At 41.8% G+C, this 12538-nt stretch overlaps 1 protein-coding gene across 2 annotated transcripts in view; it reads right to left on the bottom strand.

Annotated features, from left to right (window-relative positions):
• Window positions 1–12538, bottom strand: part of arb2a (ARB2 cotranscriptional regulator A) — a 137716-nt gene that overhangs the window by 63735 nt on the left and 61443 nt on the right. For both annotated transcript variants that reach the window (XM_088292184.1, XM_088292174.1), the window contains exon 8: window positions 12335–12454. In XM_088292184.1, coding sequence (XP_088148310.1) covers window positions 12335–12454 — 120 coding nt within the window. The remainder of the gene's footprint in view (window positions 1–12334; window positions 12455–12538) is intronic.

Genomic DNA, 12538 nt, shown 5'->3' on the forward strand with positions numbered 1-12538 from the left:
CTTTGCAAATCCCCAAAGTGACAAGTTCTATATCGAAGTCTTTTTTTGACTAAACAATGCAGTCGCTTGCTCCCTCCTACTTTTGTTTAACGCCATGCTTGGTGAGCAGTGTTTGGCGTCAACCAGGCAGCCAGACATTGCCGCGTGACCCAAGGGACCGAGGGCCGACCTGGGTAGAGAGACAAGGGGGGGGGGGGTTGTTTTGCTGTCATAGAGAGTAGGTCTCTGCGGGTTAGAGGTGAGCACAAGTGTCTGGAAGATGACTTGTCGCTCCTCTCGAGCCCTTTTCATTAGCCCGCGGACCTGTGTTCAGCTAGCAGAAATGGCGGCTATGAAACGGGGTGTGGTGCTGGTGGCGGGGGGTTCTCAGACGGTTGCGGAGCAGAGCGCAGGCCTCAGTGGCCACAGGAGACGTGCTGCCTGCCTGTCTGAAAGTAGCTCGGTGTCATCCATTACAGACCGGGTGACTGTTTTTTGAACAAACGGAGCACACACAAGATATATTTGGACAAACAGACTTGTTTTGAAGCCTGGAGAGGAGAAGGGGTAGCAAAGGACAGGCAGTGCCCCCTAGTGTTTGACAGAAACCAGACCAAATAAACTAGCCTCAACTGGAGGCAACAACACATAAACACACTGGACTCAAAGCGACACTTGAAGAGAGAAGGTAGCGAGCGGTGAAGAGGTCATAACACAAGTAGCATCACATGAGGGAACAGGCATAGTTCTTCGGAGGGGAGGGATGAAAGCATAGGAGTGAGTGCTCGCATATTCTATATGTTTGCCAGCTGGTGCGGACGGCTTTACAGGTTAAAAAAAAAGTCTGAAACAAGCAAGATGTTTTATGCGCGTCTAGAAAGCAGGGTTTAATGTGCCGGTGTATATGCAACGTCCTGCGTTTTCAAAGCCCCCTGAATGCCCCTGTGGTGCTTGCAGCAAGCAAGTGATGTATGTTCTTTTGCCTTCCTTGAACGTGCTTTAATGACAACACAGTCAGAGTTTTCCGTACAATTAAACACACAACAAAAACAAATACAAGCAATTATATTGAAATACAAAAAATGTTTTGTTTACAATTGATCGACTAAAAAAAAAGAGCAATTGCCATCAAAAGTTGAAGTACCATAAATAGAATTAGGTCATGTAACAATACTCAAGGGAATATATTCCTCCTAACTTATAAAAAATATAAAAAAATATATTTTTACAAAAGCGCCCTAATTTCTTCTTCTACTGTTTTTATCTTCATATAAGTGTATTGCCAAGCGTGCACCACTGCCCCTAAGAGGCCAAGGTGCGCATAGCAGCTATTTAGTTTAATTTTTCTTTTTTTTAAATCGATTAATTCATTTTCTTTTTCTCATTTGATTTCTGGTTGTCCTTTTAAATGATTTAAAGTTGGATTTTGGTCATTTAATAAATACTCAGATTTGACAAGAATGTATAATGATGTTTATTAATCACAATTTCAATATCAATCAAAATAGAAGTGCTTATTATTTTCTTCTGTAATCGCCCAAGCCCAAAGAGAGAGAAGAAAGAGAAGTGAACACAAATTCTAACAGCTGACTAATGAATCAAGTCACAACACAGTAAATAAAACTTGGGCATGGTTTCGCGACAGAAGTGAAAATCTACAACCCTGACATGTGGCGACTTCATTTTTGGGGACCTGGATATGGCGTTCCGTGTAGCACCATGAAACATGTCGTCCCCTCCAGTGAGAGTCCAACTCGCAGTCAGCGAACACATCAAAAGCTACTCAATACGCTGAGTTTCTTCCTCGCCTGCCTTGTACGGTCCTCTCTCTACCTTCCTTTTGGCTCTTTTACAACCCTCATCGTATTTCACACCACATAAAGCTCTAAAATGGCACATAAAACAGTTCATCTCCTTTCACTGTCAGCTTTCTGGGCTTAAAAAATTAAATATGTTTTACCGCAAGTACATAACTAAAAAGAAAAAAAAGTGCCATAAAGAATTCAAACACAGGCTCGCCATAAGTAATGGAGTATATAAGGCAGGGAAAAGATCAGCGAAGAGACAAAGTCGGAAATTGAAAGCAAAGTAAAGTGATTGAGGGACAATTTTTTTCTTTGCTGTCAATCACTTTTCAAATGAAACAAAAAAAAAAAAAGAATGCCACTGAAATGTATATACAAACAAATCCTTGATCAGCTCGCTAAAGAAGTCATGCATTGATGGTGAGGGCAGAGTTCATAGACAAGGGCCGAATATGACAAAGAAGATGACGTGAAGTGCAAAAGAGGAGAAGGACGGTTTCAACTTCAACCCGAAAGTCACTGAGTTCATTGACATTTGCACCAAGATCCGCCTTGCTTTCGCTCACAGCTTTTCAGAAAAAGACGCTGCCTCTTTTCACTTCTTAACACGTTTTCTTCTCGCCACTTTGAGCTCCGAGTAAAACCATTCACAACCAAGAGGCACAGAAAAGCAAACAGGATTGAATGTGATGAATTCAAGCCATGCCTACGAGGCAATTTGCAAACGCACATGTCCAAAGGATTCCTCTTGTATTTCGAGTGTGTTCTTGAGGAAAAATTAACAAGGAGGAGGAGGAGGAGGAGGAAAAATGACAAGCGATTCATTGGAGCTGTCAACATGTCATCTGTGGCACATTCAAAGCTCACGTCAAGCGAGCGTATTCCCTCGCTGGTGAAGGTGACCTGGGTCATAACCATCTGACTCACCCAGACACAGCAGGTGAACGCCTGGAAATGCCACAATGAGGAGAATGGAAAGCCACCACAAGAAAAAAAAAGGATGCAAATGCAAATAAGAAAAAAGAAAAAAAAACGACAATACTCTCTTTAAAGGACAATATGTTATTTGCATTTTCAGACTTGAATTCAATCAGCTGTCGCACAATTCGTATACACCCCGTTGAAATCTTGCCACTGCAAATATGGACCAGTCAAAACTTCTCATTTATGAATAAAAGACAAAAAAAAGGCATTCAAGTCAAGCACGAAGAGCTTTTGAAGCAATTCTTAGAAAAGTAATCCGTAGCAAATCCTTTTAAATTCAGTCACGATGAAGTATCACAATTGGACGCCACTCAAAAATAAAATGGCTGAAGTCGTACTCACTGACGTCAAAACACTGGGCGGAAAAAAAGGACCAATATGAGCTAATAAAACTAATATGACTGTTTACGAGGCCAAGAGGTGACCCAACACTAGAAGCACAATTGTCACCTCTGTCAATTTAGAAGGGCTGAAAACGCAAACTGACGCCAAGGAGACATGGGGCAGGAATCAACGGAGGCATCGAAGCCTTGCTTGAAAAGAATGACGGCGTGAGGGAGGTCAGAAGACGATGAGAGTGAAGAGAGCGGGACCTTGCCTCGGAGGCTACGAGCCGAGGGGGGAAACTGCAGAGAGGCAGACAAAGCGGCGTACTGCTCTTGTGCAGAGGAACAAAGAGAAGAGGTGCATTATGGGGGTTTGAGCCCTGCGCCGCCCCGGCGGAGAAGCGAACAACGTACATATGAACGTTATTTTGTAATAACGATAAGCGTAGTTGGCCCCACAACAACCAACACTGAGTATTACAAACACTGAATACATAGTTCATTGTTAGGTTATGATATCTAATATAATTGAGAAATATCAGGATTTTAAATTTTTTTTTGGGGAGTTCTTATTTAAAAATGAATAAAAACAGATTAATTACAATCAATACGTAAAACGGATCTTAGATTAGGAAATAATGCTACGGGTATTTTTGATGACAGTCCATACAGTTACTGGTGCACAAATGTGCACATTGAAAGAAATAGTATGAAAAACATTAAAGGTAAAATTCACATCGATCCAGTCTGACATGACATTCGTTTTCTCAGTCTTTCCTCTTTCCGTGTCTCTCCCTCTTCTTCCGGCAGGTTTGCTGAACCACAGCCGCGGCTGAACTCTGGCTACCACTGTCTCCGGGAAAAAAACAAAACAAAGTGATCAATGTGAGAAGGCACGAGGCGCTCACGGACTGGCCAATCAATGGTGGAAAGAACCTTGCCCAGGGCCTTATGCAAATGGAAGCACGTCCCGTAACCTCGGGAGTGAACATGCGCACTAGATCAATGGGACGAGGGTAGGACCTTACAGCAAGATCAGCCTCAGCCAGTAAATATGTAATGATGAATCCCTTAAGATTTCACTGAACTCATATGAACGAACTGGGCTTCTTACATTACAAAGTGGCGCAAAAGAAAAAAAAAATACAAATAATAATGCCGAAAAGAATTAGCTATGGCGGTCAAGAACGATCCTTTGAGCCTTGAGAACAGATTGCAATTTCACTTCCTCTTGTCGAGAGAGAAAAATAAGACGACAACAAGAGAGCAGGCTTATGAATGGTCCCCTCAATAATACTTGTCAGAGATGAGTTGCTATTACATCGCCATGGTAACAACGGTGTTTTCACAAACAAACTAAGAAGAGTGCATGACCAGATAGCCAAGATGCTCAGACATTACAAATGACCCTTTTTCTCAACAATAGAACACATCACATATATTTGGTGCTACCAATGATTTCACTTAGTTTCCATTATGATTCATCAGATTTTAGAAACTGCGCATGAGATTTTAACTACTGGTAATACAGCCACAAAAACTTAGACAAAGGCATTAGGTTATAAATACAGTGCTGTCCAAGATGTTTGAGACGTACGGAAAGAAAACAACAACTCATGGGCAGAGACAATGCAAACAATACATGGAAGCAATTCCTGAGGCGTATTGACCACTGCTGGGTTACAGAAAAGACCAGTGGGTCCATCTCTGCCTCTAGGAAATGAACTCAAGTCATAAAGTTGGATCAAAACACAACATATACAGGCATCAAGTTCCCCAGTTTATAAACAATGTGAATGAAATGACAGAGATGCATTGCATTTTGAATTGCCCTCGGTTGTTGGACGTCTCAGATGACCTTTGTAAGTCAACATGAAGAAAATGAAACTAAATGTAAACGAAATGAAATCCAATGAAGGGTCTTGCCTAGGATATTACCGTTAGTCCTGATCGGGATTCAAACACCAGGCCTATGTGTCCAAAGTCAGTGGCCTGAACCACTGGACAGTCCACCTGCTATAATATTAAGAGTACTCAAAGAACTTTCATCAATGAGGCTATGGACTACAACTCTGGAGGCCAACTCAAAGCCAATTGCACAGGTGTGACATATTCCAAGGAGATGCTCTGTCCCAGATGCTGTTCGACGTAGGCCTGAACCCACTCAGTCATCATTCGGGTATCGGTTCAAAAGTGGAACAATGAACAGCCATTGCAGGTGGATCTGGAACATAGCCCTAGTAATTAATTGGGTTTTACAATTAAAGTGGCTCAAACATAGTACTTGGGTGGCCCCCTTTGGAGTGCTCAATCTTGCCTCATCTAAACAGTGTGACTTTACCAAAATCCTTGTCATTGTTCAGGCTAAAAAAAAAAAACAACTAATCACCAACGGCCAATGTCTGAATTTGAGTAAATAAATGTCTCCAGCCAACATTTGAAGAAGTACAGTGTCCAGGAAAACAAAGGAACAACATATATGTTATTTAGTGACACAATCGGAATCGAGATTTAGAAAGCGAGTGAGCAAGTTAGCGCATGAATGGGCCGCACACTGTGATTTGCGTCAGCTAAAACACTTTTGCAGCGATACTTTTTTTTCAGAGCCTTGATTTTCTTGTAAGCACGCATGCACATAAAACATGCAATGAAATAGGCTCAATTAAAAAACAAATCCAACACAAAAGACGCAAGACGCAATTCACGACGATATTGAAAGAGTCGCAAATGAGTCCCGCCCCCCTCCCCTCTGCACTACAAATGTAATCTAGAAACCAAGGAAGCTCCCAAAACATAGAGAGAAACACCAACAAAGGTGAGCATAATGGCGTTGTATTGAAGGGAATACTTCACAAAGCCTATTGTGAGAGTATCCTTTTCAGGCGGCAAACCCGCTGTAATTTGGTCTGCGTCATCTGCCTCCAGTCACAATGCAGCACTACAGCTTTGAAATGGATGGCAAATGAAGGCCATTTGTACATAATCACAGCAGATAGAAGAATTCACAAGCCCTACAATGTGTTGTTGAGGTAAAAAGAAAGACCTTGGTCTATCTGTGGCAGCCAGCACCGCTAAGGTTTGGCAAGGGAGGTCTTTTCTCCAGAAACAAGCAAATCAATTGAAATCAAATCAGCTTGCGAGCCGTGACATTTAAACAGTTCAATTTACATCCTTATGTTAAGAGGAGAGCCGCTCTCTGAGATGCCTATTCACTCGCAGGGAAATTAGACGTCTATATTTCACTCGGTTAATAGAGCAAATATGCTGTAGCATTGGTGAGGAAGTAACCGTGTCTTTTGGCCGCGTACAAAGGGCTCGGCATGTATGTCATTATGAGAGACGCACAAAAACAGAGGGGATAATATACATAATATAGACAGGGCTGGAAAGAAGCGCCACGCCTGCGACGCATGCATTAACACATTCACGCAAAGCCACGCACGCACGCACGCACACACGCACACTTTCTCAGAGCTGATGGTGTTTGTCCTGAGGGCTGCCGTCCCGCTGTGAGGGCCGGCAGGCACTTTTGTCATGGTGGTCCTTTTGTTTCACATCAAACAAAACGCCACAGCTTTGCATATGGCTCCACTAATTTCTGCTAGTGTGCCCCAGTCATTTATCAACGCCTCTCACCCTCTCCTCCTCTTTTCCTCCCCTAACGTGGCTCTGATAGCTGCTAACCACCAAGCTGTTCTGTTTAGGATGATGCAGGCTTCTCCGGGCTACGACTGACACGCACACGCACAGATGTGCACATGCGTATAAATGCACATCAATACGCACATACAGGCTCACGTAACCCCGCAGACTATCTGCGCAGCCACTCGCCGAACAAGACAGACACACACCCGCAACAGCACACGTAGACGGACACATTCGCAGGAAACGACACAATGCTGCACCGCTTGCAAGCCCGGTGGCGATGGAAAACCTTGAGATTAAAAAAAAAGAAAAAAAAAAAAAAAGGGAACAAGACATCTCTTTAGCTCCTCCTGAAGCAATAGACATGATAGCACTCTAGAGTTTAGAGGGTGGTTGAGATGTGCATATAAACATGAAATGAAGATATTTTCTGTTAGTCAGTCTCTTCTCAGTTTGCTTATGTTATTTTTTTTCCCCACAGACATTTTTAAAATGGAATTGAAATCTTTTCATAATTCATTTAAAACCTGTGAAATATCCATTTTATTAACCAGCTTTAACAATGCATTAAATGTTTAAAATAGTTGAGTACTATGCATATCTCATTGGAATCTTTGTAAACAAGATGATACCATGTTTTTTCTAGCAGTAGGATTAATAATTAAATGCAAATGTTGATAAACTGCCTTTCAGTAAAACGTCTGTGACATGTGTGTCGAAATAAAAGCTACCTTTAAACAATGGAAACACATTTTAGAAAATGCATTCTGATGAATAAGCCTATTTACAGTCTGACAGAGATCTTTGTCATGAAAAAAAAAAAAAATCCATCAGTTTCATGTCTGTGCATTGAGCAGCGGGCTTAGTGCAGGATGTGCTTAGGCTAGGTTGGCAAAAACACAGGAAACAGGCTGGAAATGGGCAACTTCCGACATAAAAAAAAAACCTCTTATTTTAATATTTATCGAGTGTTTCCTGAAAATTCCCATTACAAGTTCATTAATCTGGACTTTGCTGAAAGATTGCGGTGATTTCATTAGCATTTGCACTCATGTGAGGCTTTGCGTCTTCCATGACTCAATTAATTTCTGACATCCAGATTAGATAAATAGGCAGACGTACTTGATTAATTATGGTAGGAAATTAAGATATTGAAGGTGATCCGAAACATACAAAAAAATTGAATAATAAATGAAGATCAAAGAAACCCAAGTTGCTTTCACACAAAGGCAAAATGGGGAATAGAAGCAGGAGTGTTTTCCCTGCCGGCTGCTGTTACCATGCCAGTCATGAAGCGAGAGTCCTGCACAGAGGGCAGAGTTGGCCCGGCTGCTGCCCCGAGGGTCACCCCGACTGGGCGAGGGAGGCTCCGGAAGGACAAAAGAAATGCGCACAAAAAAGAAAAAAAAGTGGGGACACAGGAGGAAAGAAAACAGTGTTGCTAAGTAGAACTAACTTCTCCAACTTAGGCTGACTCACCCACGACTGTTTTTCTTTTGCTAACGGCTTCTCTTCCTCTTGGGTGGAAAACTTAAACATCGACACTTGTTCACTTTATACGCAACACATCATGTGGGAATTAATAAATGAAAAAAATAACAAAAAAAAACGGATCGCCCAGCACAGAAAGTGTCACAAAGACATTTGGCCAGTTTGTTCAACTTGTACAGTATGAGTATATGCTCATTTCTATACTTGAATGGGCTGTTGCAGCAGCTCGTTGGCACCCACACACTTGTGCGCAACGAGACAGCTGCCTTCTTATATAAGATCTTATATAAGGCTACCACATCCTTTCCAATAAGACTGCTCTTTCTTCACTTTATGAGCACATAGGTTAGCGTGGGACAGACAACTCTTCCGGAACACAACTGCCGCCACCAACACTTCCACGTTCATGCCCACTGTTGGCAATGAAGATGGATGAAAAGACAAGGTACAGATGGCGGACGCCTCGGTTTCTCTGGTACTGCCCCTGAGATTGCTATTTTTATTTATTTATTTATTTTATCTGAAACTCATCACAACAAAAAAAAAAATAGCTTGTTAAACACACACATTTTTGGGTAGCCTAAACACCACTGAATTTAGCATGATATTGTTTGAAATGTTATGCACGTTAATTTGTTGAAAGTCCTTATACTACATAATGGAATCATTTTGTGTGACATGACTTAAATGACTGAAAAAAAAAAGTTTTTGTGTTTTTGTGAAGTAGTTCCGGTTTATTTATCACCCAAGCCTGAAAACTATTTGATTTTGTAAAGTGACCAGATTCTCTCCTTTACATCCGTCTTTGACTCTTGGTGCGTGTTCAGATGCTAATTGTTTCAGTTGCTTAACTCTAATATTAAACCCAAACCTAGCAAAATGAGTAAAAAAACAAAAAAACAAAAAAAAAAAACGTATTTGGATAATTTCTTTCCAATGAGGAAAAGGCCCAGTGAGAATTCAACACTGGAGCCTACGTCCAAGACGACGAAGAAAAGCAAATTTTACGTACAATATCAGGCGGCCTACTTGAAATATGGATTAATCACGACAGGTGATTCTGACACACTGATCTCGCTCTGAACAATATGCGGCGAGCGGCTCTCTTGTTGGCTGACCTCACCGCTTCCGCCATTTTGTTTTGATACGCTACTTTCGCATCGCGTAGTAACAAGATCTTCTCGCTTGACGTGAAGTCCCGGAAATTTATGGGGAAAAAGACGTTATTAAAAGTATCAATATATGGTGTTATGACTCAATATCGGGCAATTAAAAGGAAAATCGATTCAAATCGACATCATTTTTTTTTCAACCTAGCCCAAAGAAATACAATCAAAAGACTCTGAAAACTAAAACAAAAAGTACAGAATTCACACAGCCATAGCAATGCACAGATTTGTAGAAATTATGTGAGATTAAATTGTAATATTTTGAACTAAACTCTCATAAACTTGTTTTCTGTTGCGGCATCTTTAAAAAGTGCCACAGCAGAGTCAAAAAAAGGAGTGAGGGAGAGCTGCAACAGTTAACTAGAATGGTTAGATGGAATGTGTGCAAGGGTAAAAGGGTGAAAACATGGTGGGGGTGAGGCAGAAAGAGCAAGCAGCCTTTCGCCCCGTAGCTTCTCTTTCTGCGCTCACAGTCAAAGGCAGTTAGCTCCTCTTTGATGTATCTATAATTAGTCCGTACGCAGTGTTTTTAAAACGAAATCAAATTGCAATGAATCACTTGAGCGCGCCACACAGGGGTTAACATGCTCCGGAGCATGGGGAGCGAGCAGGAGAAATTAACAGCGGGCCCTTTTGATAGGCTTGATCAGAAATGTATTTATTAACTGCAAAGGGGAGCAGTAATTAACCCGCAGACAGCTTGTTTTCTCTGGGTCTTCTCATGTGTCGAACAGTTCATCCCGCAAGGCTCCGCGCACACGCACACACACACAAATACACACCCTCACACACACATACTTCCCATCCCATCCCGCTGGACCAATTTCTCCTCAATTAAGTAGATGGTGTATGTGTGCCAGTGTGCGCTCATAAGTGCAGGGAGTTTGTGCATGTGTGTTAGTGAGACACACTAATGTAGAATTAAAATCGTAGTTGCTTTAAATCTTATGTATTTGTGCATGTGATCTTTGTGCACAGCAAGGCTTGAGCGCGTTTGGCTAAAATGTCAAAGAGCTTGGAAGAGCTGCGACGGTGTATCTGCGTTCCCAATTAGTTTCACCTTGGCAGGCGCAAAGGAATCGCAACAATAATAGACGGCAGAAGCCGGTAAGGCCTCGAGGGAAACCTGACGGTGGCATTTACAAACACTGTCACTTAAAATGAACAAAGGATATCTTTCAGCTCTTTGTCTTGATGCTATCATCCCCATACTGCATCTGCTGTATGGAATGTATTTATATACACACATGCGCCGTCCTGCATGTTGGTGATTTCACAGGATTCTCATTTGACAAGGACATTACTTAAAAAGAGTCCAGCCAGAACCTCACATAAGCCTTTAAACGCACCGAGATTCCGAGTGAGGGAGACACACGAGGAAGGAAACGATACAAACGGGGAAGAATAGCGATTTGTCGTCACGCAGTCGAAACGCCCAAGAGATTATGATGCTGTCACGGACAAAACACTGCATGAATATTTAGCAGCCAAATTAAAATGACAAAATACCATGTAGAAAGAATAGGTGAAGTAAAAAGATAAGGAATCAACTATTTCTGAAAACTCCAGTGGGACAAGTGACCACCTTGAGCCCCCCTCTAGGTGTATTCTAGCTGTAGCAAACCCCCTTGCTAAGAAAAGACGAATTGAATTGGAGACGATGAATCGTTTTTTTCACGAAACTGGAAGTAGTCTGGTAATCTGAATACAAAGGCAACTGGGCTAACATAGTGCTAACCACAAAAACAATACCACAATCCTGAGAACACCAACAGTGCGTACTTATTGCATTGGACACGTTCATGGAGAAGAAGAAAGAAGAAGGAGACTAATAAGAAGGAGACAAATAAGACCATAATAAGGTAAGCAGATTTGAATAGTAAAGCCAGCAAATTAAGTTTAAATAGCCCTCTGGCGTTAGCATCTCCCCACGACGGCGTCATGCACTGACGTTTTTTTTTTTTTGGGGGGGAGGGAGATCGGGGTCAACAATTTTTATGAATGAGGCCGGAGTGTCGTGGTCGCGACCATACCGAGATAGTGCGGCGGGGGACTGACCGGCAAAAAACGGTTAACGGTTAACTTGAGCTGCCGCTCTAGTATCGTCTCAAGAAAAGGCAAGCAAAGCACTGGAACAAACTAAGGATTCTATGCTTTGGGGGGAAATGACATTTGATTTTGAGATCTACATTTAGAACTGAACCTCATGTGCTGAGCTTATAATAATAATTAAAATACAGGAGAAAATGATGACCAGCATCAAGACAGAAGAATTACAAAATCAGAAGTGAACCATCCATCCCGTTTGCTGTCTTATTCAGTTCAGGTCATTGGGCCCATCACAGCTAACTAGTAAAACATGTCAGCACTGTAAATGACTATATCCCTTTCTCTCCCAGCAGTTTTCAGCATACCAACTCTCAAGGAGCAGGAATGTGCATGTCAGTAACGGTTCTACTGCGCTGCCATCCTGACAGAATTTATTGGAGGAAGTCAATTCTTTATCTAGTGGTTGAATGGAGCCCAAGGACAGGACAAAACAAAGTGCTAATTGAACAAGTACTCTACTACGTGACTCCCTCATGTGTCTGGAGTTGGTCCAGCTATTAAGGTTATATTATTAATAATATTAGTGCCCCTATTTCATTTAATTTCCTTTCCCGGGGTTATTTTTTTTCCTCCCAAACAATTTAAATCTTACCACTGAACACCACCCTGCAACAACAGCAGACGTGTACCCTAAAATGTGATCACGATGATACCATGTTGTGTACAATTCTACATAATTATTGCGAGCCACAGTCATGTGTGTTCAAATATAACAGTAGGTTTTAGTCAAGTGATTGTGTTGAGTCGAAAGCACAACCATGTGTGATTAAGAATGGGAAACGGAAGCAAAAAAAAATTAAATAAATAAATAAAATAAACCACTGACCAGCTCAACAAAGGACAGCCCGCCATAGCTGTGGGCCATGATGAAGACATGCTTGGCGGCAGCTTTGGCCACAAAGTGATCCCACACGTGCAGCACGTGTTCCTCAGAGGAACCGTTTTCCTGCAAAACACAAACAGACTTTTCAGTTTGGGGCTGTCAGAAAAGACACATCTTTGAACCATTTTACAAACTTTGACAGAGTCG

This window comes from Idiotropiscis lumnitzeri, chromosome 1 (assembly GCF_059441095.1).
Source record: "Idiotropiscis lumnitzeri isolate Australia: NSW breed Sydney's pygmy pipehorse chromosome 1, RoL_Ilum_1.0, whole genome shotgun sequence".
In the NCBI taxonomy this organism is placed as follows: domain Eukaryota; kingdom Metazoa; phylum Chordata; class Actinopteri; order Syngnathiformes; family Syngnathidae; genus Idiotropiscis; species Idiotropiscis lumnitzeri.